Consider the following 15,961-nt stretch of genomic DNA (forward strand, 5'->3'; position numbering starts at 1 on the left):
TTTCTCCATTGATTCTTAAATAATTCTTTCTTTATCCTTGAAGTTCAAAAATTTAAACAGTATCTGTCTTGATGTTGATTATTTTATGTACATTTCCTGGTATGTAGTATCCCTTTTCTACCCACAGATTTAGTCCATCCATTTTAAGGAAATTAATTGCTCTGTATTATATCTCTGGGTATTCTTTCTATTTTGTTGATCTTCCTTTGCCTTTACTATGAGTCTTTTTAAGTCTTTTTTTTTTTTAACATGCCATTAATTAGATTCTTTTTTTAAAAATAAATTTATTTTATTTATTTATTTTATTTTTGGCTGTGTTGTGTCTTCATTGCTGTGCGTGGGCTTTCTCTAGTTGCGGCGAGTGGGGGCTACTCTTCGTTGCAGTGTGCAGGCTTCTCATTGCGGTGGCTTCTCTTGTTGCGGAGCACGGGCTCTAATCACGCGGGCTTCAGTAGTTGTGGCACATGGGCTCAGTAGTTTTGGCTCACGGACTCTAGAGCACAGGCTCAGTAGTTGTGGCGCATGGGCTTAGTTGCTCCGCGGCATGTGGGATCTTCCCGGACCAGGGCTTGAACCCGTGTCCCCTGCAATGGCAGGTGGATTCTTAACCACTGTGCCACCAGGGAAGCCCCATTAATTGGATTCTTAAAAACCTTTATGAAAAATTTCAGACATACGCAAAAGTAGGGAGAATAGTGTTATGAACTCCCATATCCCCATCACCCTGCTTCGAAAATCCTCAGTTCATGGCCAGTCTTGTTTTATTTATAGCCACTCCCCACCCCACCCGTCACTCCCCTCCATCACTTTGAAGCAAATACCAGACATTATTCATCCTTGAATATTTCAGTATTTATCTCTAGGAGATAAGAACTCTTTTTTTTTTTTTCAACTTAACCATTAATAAGTGTCATCTATTCTGTTTATAATCCATTTATTAAATATGTAATGACATTGCCTTTGTGTTAGATCAGTAGCTTTTTTGCTCTGAAGGTGTGATGGGTTATCATAGTTGCTGGACCTCAAAATCAGGAAGACAAACCTCAAAGGACAAGCCGGAGAATTCTCCCTGATACACAGTGGTGACATATTGGATTGGGTAACAGTAGCAGGCGTTGCATAGACAGGAAGTATCCGTTGGTTCCTTGGTGTTCTCTGAATTTCTAGTGTTCATGTGAAATGTGGAAGGAATGGGAGGAGGACCCGGAATGTACAGTTTCTTTGCAAGCAAGAAGTGAAACTTAAGCCCTTTCTGATTTAGTAATGACCATGAAGAAGGAGCTGAGTGGTTTGAAGACTCTGTTCTAGTTCTGCCTTTGGTGGCCATGTGTTTTATTCCATAGCTTTTTTAATCTTCAGGTCAAGACCTTCTACTAGGTCATGAAATCAAATCAGTGGGCCACAACCAGCATTTAAAATGTAAAAAAACAGACTTTTTGGAATATGTATTGTTTCATGAAATTGTGTTTCCTGTGTGTGTGTGTGTGTTGGCTTGTAAGAGTTAGCAAGCCACTAATTTATTCTATTCAATTCCTATCACTTCTATACCTTCTTGTCTAGAAAGTTAAAGGATTAAAGAGCCCATGAGACAGATTTGATTTATGTATTTAACAAAAGCATATATGGTATTTTCAATGTACCAGGAACTATTCTAATTACTTTACAAATGTTAACTCATGAAAACTCTAAGAGGTAGGTACTATTATTAATGAACTTTGACACATAGAGACATTGAGGCACAGAGAAGTTAAGTAATTTGCCCAGGGTCACACAGCTAGTAAGTGATGGAGCTGGCATTTTGAGCCCAGACAGTCTGTTTTCCAGTTATAGGCAGGCACGTCATATACAGTCAATAGTGATCATAGATGCCACTTACTAAATACTTTCTTTGTGCCAAGCAGGCTCAGAGAAAGTTGAATGGTAACTCAGATTTTGCTCTGCTGCCTCTCCAGTTGATAGCATCTCTAGGTGGGCATGGACTTTTTGCTACTCTTTCTTTCAAGAAGAAATGATATAAAGGTGTTTTCCCACTCCACTGCAACACAAATACTTAAATACTCAGAGTTAAGGCAGTAAGAATGAGGACTTTTGCGTGATAAGCTGAAGAAATTCAAGGATCGCAATCAATATTGCCAGCTAGAACTATAGGATTCCAGTATGAAAGGCAACTAAATGAGTCCATATCTCAGTTTCATTAAAAAAAAATGTAGGAGAGTGGGTAAGAGCCCTGTTTTAGAATTGAACACATCTAGGTTCAGATCCTGTCGTGATCTGTAACTATCTTGGTGACCTCAGGCAATTAACTAATCTCTCTGAACCTCGGTGGTCCCATCTGTGAAGCGGAATCATGATTGACTTTTAATAGAATCTTACTAGGTACCCGGCATATAGTAAACACTTTACCTATTTTATCTACATTATCTCTTCTACGCTTTATAATAATCCACTGGTGTGGCTGCTGTTACAAACTCTATTTTATAGTTAATGAAACAGACTTAGATTAAGTGTCTTATTCAGGGATACACAACTAGCATGTGGCAGAGCTAGAATTAAAGCCAGGTCTTTCTGAATGCAACGTCTGGGCTCTTAACCATCCTGCTTTATTGCAAACTTATCCCACTGGGATGTTTTGAGGATTAAATGAGATAGCATACATTTACACTTAAATGGTGACTCAACTTTCTATGAGTCACATAGAAAGTATTTAATAAATGGCATCTGTGATCACTGTTGATTGTATACCTGCCCATAACTTTTGTAGAGACACTTTACCTGTTCATAGAAAACAAACTGTAGTCAACTAAATCAGTTCTTATAACCAACCAATCACTTCACAAATATGTTGAGTCCTTGAAAAATAACTATTAGTTAGCTATTCTCAACACTCTACTAGGCAGATACTTTCATTGGGGAATAAGTTTCATCAAAGAAAAGATGATCTATCCAGCATCTAGAACAGTGCTTGGCCCATGGTAATTGTCTTAGTCTGGGTTCCCTAGAATTAGAGCTCTAGAGGCAAAAGCTTACACTTTGTTTGTGAGAGCCATCACAGGGAAGCAGGAATGAGGAGAAAAGGGAAGCGAGAAAGGGAGGGAGGGAGGGAGAACAAATATAAGGGACTGCTTAGAGGCTGGCCACAGCTTCATGACAGGCTGATCATTTGGTCTTGTGGGACATCTTCAGAGAAAATATGTGAAGCTACTACATCTCTGAATGGTCCACTGGGGAAAGGAGGGAGAAGATTTCATTTGCCAGCCTCCATCCCCTCTTACTCAGGGGTTGATGTCCTAGAGCTTCAATTCCCCTGTGCTTCTTCATGGCATGGCTGGTGGCTGAGCAGGTCCCTCCAAATCCCATGCCTCAGTGGCGACAGGGAAACCCTGGAGTGGGAATTGAGAGGCGTGTAGCACAGGTACAAGGCAAGGGGCTGTCAGGGCGGCCCACCAGCATGAAGCACTGGAACAGTCATAGCAACTGGAGCAGTACAGGCTGACCCAGCCTGTCAGTAAGGTGGTTGTGTTCATCTTGGGTGATGCATAGCAGGCTCTCAATAATGATCGCCCAAGTTAATCAACTCTTTGCCCTTCTGTCTTCTTTAAGTGATTTGCAGTTATTGACACCTTGATACATCTCTTTTCATTCTCACTGTAGTTTCCTATCTCCTCTTCTTTTGCTTTCCACCTAAATGAGGGTGTCCCCAGGCTTAGGCCTACTTCTCTTTCATTCTCCATGCTTTCTATGGGCAGCTGCATTCGCTTTCATGGTTAACTTCATACTCCCATCTACTTGCTGATGGCTCGCAAATGTCTCCTTCCAGACTTGACCTCTCCTGAGAACTCCAGACTGGAGAACAAAACTGCATTTTCCAATAGGAAGTTCCACAGGCACTTCAAAGGCCGAGTGAATCTCCTGGTCCTCTGTACTCATCTTTGTCCCTTTTCCCAACAACCAGTAGGGGCTTGGTCCATGCTGGTGGAACTAAATCTGAAACGATGTGCCAATACTGTAGGCCAAGCTGGGTCCTACACAAAATGAAGTAAATCCTCCAGAGCCAGCTCTCTAGGAATTTAAGGTCTGGATTTTAGGATTGATCTGGTTTGTTTTCCATTCAGTTGCGCTGGAGCCTTGAGCAGCATACAGTTTACCGTTGCCCATAACTATAGTGGACATGTCGAAATTGACATTTAGTCTTTTCAGGAGTTGATTTCAGGGAAGTCCTTGGGTTTTTGACTCTTCTTGTGCTGTCCGTCTGCTTTTCAAGACCCTTACCTTGGTTTATCCACAGTTTACAGATCCCTTTGGAGCAGTGTATCTGATCTGCTCATCGAGCATGCACGCCCTTTCTTGCTTTTCCACCCCCCTCTTTCTCTACATGCTCTTCTGAATAAACCTTCAAATCACTGTGCTGTACTCACACAGGCTCCTGGGCTTGATCTGCCCATTTCTGCCTCCTCACCTTTGCCCTAGTAATCACAGCCCTCCTTCCTCTATAACCCTTACGCCTCTTTAAATCCTCCCCAGTTCCAGGCCTGAAGACTAACTCAGGCTGATCCTGGTTTATACTGATCTCCTCTCTGAGCGTAATCTGGGACCATTATTTTGGCACTTAGCACACACAGTCCTATAGAGTTGAATGCTTTTGCATTTAGTCTCCTTTTTTTCCCAATTGGATTATAAGCTCCTTGAAAGCAAGACAGTGTCTTGTATTTTCTCGTGTGTTCCAATGATTTGTCACTCAGATCTTTGCACAGAGATGGTATGAGACAAATATTTGCTAGATTTGTTGGTCGGTTATCATGGTCCTTGGGAATTCACTTCCACTTTGTCTCTAGCAATCAATCAGGGGCATCAGACTAGGTAACATTTCCCAGAGGAGCTGTTGGTCATCTCATTCCAGATCTTTAGTTTGTAGTACAAGCTAATTCTAGACTTTGGACCTCAGGAATTCTGTTTCTTAAACATCTCAGGCAAGGCCTAGGAGCTAAAATTACTACTTTGGCATTTGATGTGGCAGCTTGTTCATTTGGGAGCCTTTTGTCTTTGACTTTCTATTGAGTCACTTAAAAGAACCAAGGTGGCCTGCCAAGAGCAGTCCTGATGATTAAAGTTCATTGAGTTATTCCCCTTCACACCCTCCTGTCTCATTGGCTTTATGAGGCTGCTTTCTGTGTCTTCACTTGGGGGCTCAACAGTTAATGAATGGATGTCCTTCGGAAACTCTTAAGGCCATTTTTCTCCTTCTCCTTCCCCCTGGCTGGTTTCTCTTTGTCTCCAAAGCTGCATGCATTGTTCTTAGGTAGTGTGGAGTTAATGCGAGGGGAGGAAATGTTCTTTCTTTCCTAACTTTGGGGAAATCTACTGCACAGGGCAGACAGTTTTGAAGATGGCCAAACTTAAAGTTCAACACAAAGAACTATAGTAAAAGGAAAGCCGGAGAGGCTAGCACTCCAGTTGCCACCACCCCTCCTTCCTCCCACCAAGGTAACTGTCTTACCTTTGAACCCAACGATCTCTCTTACATGTCCAGTTTGCTCCCCACTGTATAGGAAAGGATAGGTTGGACTCACTAGCTTTAGGATCAGTGGCTCTAAAGTATGTATTATTACTAATGATTAGCGTTAGTATGTGTGGGGATTTTCCACTCATGGAATTCTCCTATTCTTTTTGACCTCTGTACTATTCAGCCTGGATTGCTCATTAACGCTCACTCCATCTCTTAATTTAGAAGGCCTAGGAACCCATCCAGCAGACCTCCTCCACTCTGATCTTCCTTCAGCTCTGTTCCCATCATGACACAAACTTTCACCAGCTCCATTTCTGGCCTCTTGAAATCCAAACTACCCTGTTAGCCTTTGGAGCTGCTCCTCCCTATGCAACCTTATCTCTGACCTACCCTTACGTCACCTTTTGTTCTGGTGAGGCCAGCCTCCTCACTATCTCATAAAGAGGCCACGCTCAAACATTCCCATCTCTCCGCTTATGTTTTCCCTTCTTCTGGAAGATTGTCTCCTCACCCTTCCATTTATTGAAATTTTACCCATCCTCAGAATACTAGTTCAGACTTCTCTTTCCTCCCATTTTCTCTCTTTATCCTCTCCTTCCTTCCACAAATTTCAAGCCCTATTATATGCCAGGTATTGTTTTGGGTCTAGGAGTATGTTAGTGAGCCAAACAAACAATTTCTCCCTCTCAAGGAGTTTAGTCTTTCTCAAGAAGCCTTATTTTAGCAATGTTAGTCCCCACTGCTTTGAGTCCTTAAGACTTTTACTTGTAATGTTTCTTCTCAGTTTCATTCTTGCAGTATACTATAATAAAGATTTATATATTTAATTATATATCTTGCATAATTACGTAATATGTAAATAATTCTGTATTTTTTGAAAATGTATTCTATATTTTGATCATGTTTTCACAATTAGATTGTAAGTTCCTTGAGGACAGGGACCTTCATGCTTCTGAATACTTGAGAATTCCCTACTTAGTCCACTAGGAATCCTTTGTTTGCAAGTGACCAAAACCCCAATGCAAACTATTTTAAGCAAAAACGGAATGAGTTGGCTTGTATGCTGGAAAGGGCCAGGGATAGGGCTGGCATCTGGCCATGATTGATTCAGGGGCTCAAGTTTCCTTTTCCCATACCTCAGCTCTGCTTCCTCTAGGTTGGCTCCATTCCAGTCGTGGTGGCAAGATGGTAGCACTGTCTCAGACTGACATTGTCCCCAGGTCTTGTAGCTCCTAAACAGGGCCTGGAGGTAACATCTACCATCTTTGGAGAGGCCGGAGGTGGAATCAGCTTTGTCAAAAGTACTAAGAGTCGGGGAGGATATGGATGCAAGGAAGGGAAAACAATAAGTATGTCACATCCACATATTCTGGAAGCTTAGTAGCTATTTGTTGATTGATTGTTTGGATTAACTCATGTTTGTTTCTATGCTATATTCAATAGGGTAAAGTAACGAGGAAAAAGGCCATCAGTCACACTCTTTGAGGAAGAATATTTGCTGTTTTCTAGTTTGCTAAGAGTAGCTTGATGGCTTTTTTTGGCATACTGACTACTGAGATAAGTAATAATGTCAGTCACTGAAAGATGTGGTATAGGAAGTTGATTGAGGGTGATACGTGTCTTCCTTCTCTCTGCTCTCACGACACTGTGTACATACCTCGTTTATTTATATTACTGTTTCACTGTGTTTGTTGTAGGTTTTTTACTTGTCTCTTCCTGACTGCTCTGCTAACATTGACAGAGGACTTTTGTCTTTGTACTCTCAGAGAACCTGGAAGGTGCTCAAATAAATATTTGTGACAAGAGTAAGTAAGAAAGAACTTTGGCTTAGGAACCCAGTGACCCGGGTTCCAGGCCTAGATCTGCAACTTAATAGCTGTGTGATCTCCAGAAATTCCTTCCCCTTCTCTGGGCTCTGGTTCTATCTGTCCAAGAAAAAATTTAAAGGCCCTCCCATTACTGAGTTTGTAGAAAGGCAAACCTGCAGGTAAAGAGTGAGACTTGGCAAGGTATTCCAGCATTCTGTTTCCCAGGGAACAGTTCTGAGAGGAGCCGATGACCATTTTGATAAGAGGCCTTGGTAAGAGATATGGAGGGTAGAGCCTGGTGAAAGCCTCAATTGTCTTCTTCTATAACACTTGCTGGAAAGGTACTAGGAATTCATATTCCTGAGATGGCTGAGGTGACATCATGTGTTTGTGAAAGGCTAAAAGCAGGAGAGACAGATTTTGTGGAAAAAGACCGGCATCAGGCCTGGTTCCCAGTGGGGAACGCAGGCTGACCTCATGCTCAACGGGCTCTGAGCACAGCCTGTGGGAGTGGCAGCTCTTGTCCCCTAGGTGCCAGCACGTCAAGGAGAAGGGAAGGACGTGCCTGTGTTGATCTCCTGAGAGATTACATCTTTCTCCCGGCCTCCCCCCGACCCCCATTTTCTCCTCAGAGATAAGGGATTCATAGGAGGGGGTTCCGTGTGACTTAACCAGGCAGAATTCCTAAAAGAGGAGATGAATTTTGAAAGCGGGAAAGAAAGGGGTTAATATCTTTGGATTGGAAGCAGTGAGCTGAACAGAATCCCCCCAGTACTCTGCTGACTGATGAATTTCCTGGGTGTTCTCTGAAGTGAGGACAGTTTCTAGAGGACTGTGTCACCTGCATTGGCAGGTGTTATATAATTTAGGAGTCTCCATGATTGTTGCTGTGGCAGGGCCCTGTTTTTGTTAAATGATCAGTATCCTGTTAGGTCTAGTTTTTCTTTGAATTTCATCCGTTTTGTGACCCTTCAGCTTCTTTCTAAAAAGGAAATGAGCCTCCTTCTAACTCCCAGGACAGGTGTAGTTAGGTTCTCAGCTATGGCCAAGCATGGACAAGGCGTCAGCATATCCTGGGGGGAGCACTTCTGGACGTGTGTGCTGAGCCTGCATTTGAACTCATACATAAAAACATTCCTTGCCAGGTTTTGATCTGACACCCTTCGGAAATGATGGAATGGTGATCTGCCAGTGGAGTTCAATGTCCTGGCCAAGCTTCCTGTCCTGAGGGACAGCTTCTAAGATTTGCTTTAAGAATATTCAATGCAGAACTGAAATTCAGCCCATACAAGTGGAGAAATGGAAACCAAGAATTCCTTCCTCCTTTTGGTGCCTGTTTGCTGGACCATTTTCCCCTTAGTTGGCAGGATGGCACTCAGCAGGACATGCTGTTTTGGTGGGGTTCAATTTTTGTAATGAGATATAATTCACATACCATAAAATTTACCCCTTTGAAGTGTACAATTCAGTGGGTTTTTTCTTTTTTGTTTTTGTATATTCACAAGATTGTGCAGCCATCGTCACGGTCTAGTTCCAGAACAGTGGAGTTACATTTTGACTTGAATCTTTGAATGAAATGCTAACCAAAGGTTAACTCTGATTTTCAAGAAACTTGTTCTAGAACTTTGGTCCCTTTTGCAAGGGAAGCTGCAGTTTTTATTCAAGTGTCATTTTTATAAAACATAATAGAAAAAGAGTCAGAGGACATTGAAATGTTCTTAGGCTTGTTGCCTAATATCTTTTGCCTGCTACTGATGATTTTTAAATCTTTGGTCTTTAGGTGGGGGCTTAATACCATGGCTATCTATCGTAAAGAATATTTGAAGCAAAAATAATGAGATTGTCTTTGCTTTCTTTTCCTTCCTCTTCTTGTCAAGCCATGCTTCATTAGGGCAGGGCTTGGGCCTGTTTTGTCCTCTGTTGCCATCACCTAGCACAGGGTCTGTTATACAGTAGGTGCACAGTAAAGATTTGCTGAATAAATGGGCTGTGTGAGGTGCCCAGGGGAGGTCATTTTTGGCATGTATCACTCCAGGTCGTTCATGGTGACCTTTGTACTTTGGCTTTCTGGATGGCCATGAAATACATTTATAGCCCTGAGATACAGCTGCATGTAGAAAGTGAGAACTTGATTTCTTCAGTGTAGTTCTAGGGACAGAACCTACAAAGATCCCATCATCCCCAGCTCCCAGGAACTCTCATCCAACTATAAACTGAACTTGCAAAGGCTTCTTGGGTTGATGTGGTGAAGCAGTGTGGGTGGTGTGATTGTGTGCCTTTGCGTGTATACACGTGTGCACGTGCATTCTGGCCTAAGCACACGATGGAGCTGTGTGGATGGAACTGTGAGGAATTCCTCCATGTTTTTATAAATTGCCCCTTTCTTCTTTCTGCCCTTGTAGTTTATTGGTCGGCCAGTGTGCAGAGGGGCCCCCAGCCTGGGCACATGGCCCAGGCGTGCTGGCGTTCAGTGGCCTATTGTTTCCTGCCCCTCATATGCATGGACAGAGGACTGGGGCTGGCACAGCTGCCTTCTTGGGGACCATTGTTTGTCTTTGCAGCAAAAGCAGCAGCAGCAAAAGCCTGGACAGAGCACATTTTGCCCTGGACAGAGCAGCCATTCTGTCTTGGAGCTGCAGGCCTGGAGATGGGGGTAGTTGGAGTCTCCCTTAAGTGCCTGTGCAGAGGCTCTGAGGGTGGGAGCCAGGGCAGCATCTCCTTCCATGGGGAGGGGTGGGGGGGCCGGGGAGATGCTCAGTGGTGTCGCATCACTAATTAACCACAGTGGCAGGTGGTATCTCTTAGCAGAGACTCTCCTTTTCCTGGATTGGGGTGGGGATATCGCATTCTCACTTCCTTCAAAGCTGCCCTGTAGAGGAGATCTAAGAAGCAGGGAGGGATCCAGCCCAGTTGTGGACCAGTCAAAACATGGGCTAGTTAGTGAGTCACCGGGCTACTCCAAACTTGACTCTGGGGGCCTGAGTCACCACCTCATCTGGAAGGTGGGGAAGGGGACATTCCAGGGTTTGGAGCGAGAGACACTGTGATTCCCCCAGAAATACCTCAGAGACCCCAGACTCTTGTTTGTTTCTCTTGTTTCCCTGCCCCACTGACAACCTCTTTGACAAGTCAAGGCAAAACCTTCATTTGGCTTCAACCCCATTTGCACCTCATTGTATGAGCCTTTGGTAAATTACTTGAGTCATACTTCAGTTTTCTCATCTGTGCAATCAGGACAATTGGGGATACCAATTATGGACTAGTAATAAAGGTTAAATGAGATGATGTGTATAAAGGTGTTCAGTAAGCACGTGCTCCCTTTCCTTCAGGGGCCCGGAGGGGATGCCTGAGGTTGGGGTGCACTTTGGGTAATGCTGCCCATTTGTTGAGACACCTAAGGAGGTCAGGGTGGAATTCCATGCTGGCTGGATGCACGTTGGGGCTTCTTAGATTAATTCATATATCTTAAAGGCCTCCTATGAAGTGCTTGTTCCTCAGACAGGACAACCCTGGAGCGGTCTACCTCTGGAACTTCATGGGTATTGTGGGAATTTGCTTAGCCTCCTCTTTCTGTGTGCGTGTGTGTGTTTTTTTTTTTAAATTTTTTTAAAACAATTAATTAATTAATTTATTTTTGGCTGTGTTGGGTCTTCATCTCTGTGCGAGGGCTTTCTCTAGTTGCGGCAAGCGGGGGCCACTCTTCATCGCGGTGCGCAGGCCTCTCACTATCGCGGCCTCTCTTGTTGCGGAGCACAGGCTCCAGACGCGCAGGCTCAGTAGTTGTGGCTCACGGGCCCAGTTGCTCCACGGCATGTGGGATCTTCCCAGACCAGGGCTCGAACCCGTGTCCCCTGCATTGGCAGGCAGATTCTCAACCACTGCGCCACCAGGGAAGCCCTAGCCTCCTCTTTTTATGGCGAAGGTGGGCATCATCCATCCTCCTGTGCTCCCTTTCTGCTCCACTAGTTAGAGAGTTTATTGAGGTAAAGTCTTAAATGAATTACAAGTGACTCAGAGACGGCTGACAGCCCCTTGCCTATCCACATCCTCTTGCACATCTGTTACTGACTGGGTACCTGGAAAGCCTTTTCACCCTAAGATGCCCTGATTCTTATTTAATGGACAAGTTGTAAGTAATATCAATGAGCACTGTGAATGTCCTCTCCACCCACAGTCTGCCTACCCAGTGGCTACTACTACCAGCTACTACTTCTATCTATCAAAGATAGAAAGAGGACAGATGCCTCGAGGAATAGTCTCGGCAAGGGCTGTTGCCTTTAAGAGGCCCAGAAATCCCTGGCAGGAACCAGATGCCTGGCATGCCCTCTGCAGATCTTCCCCCCCAACACCCCTGTAATCAGACTCCAAAAAAACACAGAACAAGAGAGCTTTGATGAGGTAGGCGGCTTTTCTGCTCAGCCTTCTGTCTGCTTGCAACAATCCTCCGGTGCTCAGTTTCAGTTCAGGTGAGGTTACTGCAGGTCTGGTTGGTGTTGGTGGTTGGCACGGGAGGAGGCAGGGAGCCAAAGAGGGTAAGAACTACACTCACAGATCACCTGAGATCACCCATAAAGGACCAGATACTTGTGGTACATCCTGATATCTGTAAAAACAAACAAAAATGAAGATGGGGATGGATGATGGACCCGCAGCTACTCCAAGGCGAAGCCAAATGTACCATTTGCTCATCCCTCATTGCTTCATAAAAGGATGGTTGGCAGAATTTTCAACATCATAGCTTCGTTCCTGGATTTGCCTCTGATTTATCCGCAGCTCAGATGAAAACCCTAGATTCCACACCCCCACCCTATGCATTACAGAGCATAGACTGAAAGCACTGTTACAACTCTACTGTTGGGGAATGAATTTGGAGCATGCAGAGGAAAGGCGTAATAATACAGGTGCTCTTTTTCCCTGGGATTGGAGCTACTGTCACATCCTAAGCTATTGGAGCTGAGCAGGCTTGGGGGTAGGGGTGGGGAAGAAAGGGATGAAAGAAGTGACTCCATTGTGACTCAGATGGGGATTGGGACATAACTTCAGCAGGATACACACTGCAGGCCTTGCAGTCTGGCTTTGGCAAGCTGCTTCCTGCGGGTGCCAGGTCTCTTGTCAGTAACGAATGCAGTATTGCATCTGAGGCAGATCTGGTTGTATCTGGAGCTGCCATTGCTGCAGTTCCAGAGAGGGTGTTTGCTAACCCTGTACGAGGATTCTGGCCAGCCAGAAAGCTGCCAAGCTAGAGCTTAACCAGAAATATTTCTAGCTTTGACACAGCAGAGGCTCTGAGCATCCGTGAGGATGAAGCATCAGAGATATGAGTGATATTTGTTGGTGAAAATATCAACTTCTTGAAGATTGATTACATCCAGTGGTATTGGAAACTATGGAATCCGATTGACAGTTAATCGTTTGCATGCCTAGAGGTCCCAGTGCTTGTTTCATTCTTGACTGCCACTATTTGCCCTTGGGCAGAGCCCTTTCTATCTCCATTAAAATATCCTGACCTCTCCCCCTACTTCATGAAGATGTGGAAAAACAGTTTGAAATAATGGGAGAAAGTATAAAAAGTAGGAGTTTGGGCTCTAAAGTCAAGCTGTTTGGGTTTGAATCCCGGCTCCACCACCTAATAGCATGACTTCTTTTTAAGAGTCAGTTTTCTCATCTTTAAAATACGGATGAAAGTAGTACTAACCTAATAGGATGGTTGGGAGATAATTCATTTGGCTCTCTGCCAGAAGGGAGCCTACATTCTGACACTGTGCTGGAAGCACGATAAATTGCTCGTTAAGGGGTAGCTCTGAGTATTATTACCTCTGATAAGCAGTTTCTCTTAAATGATTTAGCAGATCCCTGGGTTCAGTGTTCTTTAAGGGTCTGAAAAGAGTTGGTGAGTTTGGTGGTGCCTCACATCACATTTTAAAAATTAAAGCCTTTAAGTTCCCCAGAGCACAGGGAACAACTAAATGGAAGGGGTAAATGTTGGTGTTATGGTTTTTTCCAGGGATCTCTGTCTGACTGCCCCACCTCGCTTTCATTGCAGAGATCCGTGCTCAGCTCACAGAGCAGATGAAATGCCTGGACCAGCAGTGTGAGCTCCGGGTGCAGCTGTTGCAGGACCTCCAGGACTTCTTCCGGAAGAAGGCTGAGATCGAGATGGACTACTCCCGCAACCTGGAGAAGCTGGCAGAGCGCTTCCTGGCCAAGACGCGAAGCACCAAGGACCAGCAGTTCAAGTAGGGACTCTGTGGCTGTTACTTTTAGAGACCTTGAGAATGCGGTCCGGGATGGAGGGAGGCAGGGTGTGCCACCTCCATCCAATTGTATTTATGAAGCAGGTGACCTAGTGACTTCAAATTGGCTGAGGGTTGAGAGCCCTCAAGGACTTCTCCTTTTCCAGATCAGTCTTACATTCAGTTCGATATCTTGGAGAGATCAGAATAGATGATGAACCACGCTTATAATAACAGCAAACGCCTTTAAACCTCTTCCTATATGCCGAGCATGGTTCTAAGGGCTTTTACATACTTGTTAATTCACTTAATCTTCACAACTCCGTATGTTAGTTATTGTTATATCCCCAACATACAGATGAGGAAACTGAGTCATAAAGCGGTTAAGGAACTTGCCCAAGGTCTCTCTCTCTCTCGATCTCACACACACACACACACACACACACACACACACACACACACACACACACACACACCCCTAATAAATAAATAGCAGAATAGCAGAGCTGAAATCCAAACCCAGGCAATCTGGTTCCAGAGTCTGTGTTCTTAACCATTTCACCAAACTGTCTTTAACTGGAAGAAATGAATGTTGTAGCCATAAATCTAAGTCGCTGTGCAGACAGTTGCTAAAGCCTATTCCTTCTACATTTACAGTATTTTATACAACTGGCCCCTTCACTTTGTTCTCACTGCCATTGCACTAGTTTAGATCATCATCATCTTTGCCTGAGTGATTGCAATACTTACTGTATCATCTTTAGCAGAGGTTCTCAATCCTGGCCACACATTAGAATTCCCTGGAGAACTTTTTTAAAAATACTGAAATCTGGGCCCCACTCCAGATCAATTAAACCAGAATCTCTGGGAGTACAGGCTGGGTAACAGTGTGGTGTAAAAGCTTCCCAGATGATTCTAACGAACAACCAGCGTTGAGGACAACAGTCTTCAGCTTCTCCCCATTCCAGTCTACCTGATCCATTATTATCAGATTTAGTCTTCCTGGAACACACTGGGGATCAGGCAGTTTCTCTGTGCAATGGCTCCCCGATGTCTGTGTTCTTGATACTCAAGATGTGGTCTCCCAAGATCAGCACCGCCGGGGTTTTGGAAATGCAGAATCTCAGGTCCCACTCCCAATCTGCTGTAACAAGATCCCCAGGTGATTTGTGTGCACAATTAAGTTTGAGAAGTGTTGCTCTGTTCACAAAGGTGTACACTCCTTGGCTTGGTCTTCAAGCCCCTCTACATCTGGCCCGACCAGCTTTCCAACCTTATTTCCTGTTTCTGTTCTACTATACTGCAGCCAAACAGAACACTAACTCCACTGGGCCTTTGCTTATCCTGTTATGTGAACTTTTGTGCCCATTCTTCACATCTCTGCAAGTCGAAGCCATACCCATGTTTTAAGACTGAATGCAGATGCAACCTGTTTTAAGAAACTTTCCAGATTCTCCCAGAAGGAAGAATGTTCTCCCTCTTCTAAATTCTTACAGCAGTTCTTGTTTTTGTTCTTTTATTAGGACATTCAGAACTATCTGCCTTATATTATCTTCCCTTAGTGAACTGTATAAGCTTTTCTGATTCATTGTTCAGTCTCCCACAGTGCCTAATGTAATATATAATAGATGCTCACTAAATATTATTGGATGAGTAAATGAATGAGTGAATTTAAGAATTAATGCCAAGTGTATCTTATTTCCCTCTGTTTTCTATTTTTGTTTATCGCCCTAATAATTTGGGACACAATTTATCCTTTACAAGCCAGCTCTGAGCAACGAATAAGTAAGGAGAACATATGATACTTTCAGTAGAAGCCAGAAAGAGAATTTCCTCCAGATGTTTTGTCCTCCAAGTCCCTTATCTTTTGCAAGTCCTGTTCTCTTTATGATAAGTAATCCTGAGAGACTAAAATGTTATTTTAGTATATGATAAATGAAGATCGGTGGGGGTATTGTTTGCTTTAGAAAAATGATTCAAAGTTGGATTTATTCTCTTGATAAACTCCTCCTAAGTTTAAAATAGCATTTGATTTTTAGTACTATCTTATATTCTCAGCTTAAGGACACATTTACTACAAATTAAGGTACAGATGTGCTGAACTGCTCTAAGATCACATACAAGAAATAGGGTGTTTTCTCCAAGACTGGGAGAATTGATTTCCCTTCTGATAAAGTTGGTACCTGGCTTCATTTTTCCCAGTCAACAAGTGAGTATTTCTTGAGAGCCAGCTATGTGCTCTGTGTTGTACAGGTATTGGAAGATACAAGACAGGTTTATTGTGTGTATCCATAGGGAGCCATATCTGGTTGGGGAGAAAATATTTTTAATATAGGAAGCAATTAGAGGATAAAGCAATAATGGTCTCATTAAGAGATCATTGGTTTTATGTAGAATATAGATGTGATAAGAGGTCA

The 15,961-nt window shown here is 43.6% G+C and overlaps 1 protein-coding gene across 7 annotated transcripts in view; it reads left to right on the plus strand.

Moving 5' to 3' along the window:
- The window catches only part of SRGAP2 (SLIT-ROBO Rho GTPase activating protein 2), a 234,114-nt gene that overhangs the window by 76,868 nt on the left and 141,285 nt on the right, over positions 1-15,961 (plus strand). For all 7 annotated transcript variants that reach the window (XM_068541600.1, XM_068541602.1, XM_068541601.1 and 4 more), the window contains exon 3: positions 13,355-13,547. In XM_068541600.1, coding sequence (XP_068397701.1) covers positions 13,355-13,547 — 193 coding nt within the window. The remainder of the gene's footprint in view (positions 1-13,354; positions 13,548-15,961) is intronic.

This window comes from Eschrichtius robustus, chromosome 3 (genome assembly GCF_028021215.1).
Source record: "Eschrichtius robustus isolate mEscRob2 chromosome 3, mEscRob2.pri, whole genome shotgun sequence".
NCBI lineage: Eukaryota > Metazoa > Chordata > Mammalia > Artiodactyla > Eschrichtiidae > Eschrichtius > Eschrichtius robustus.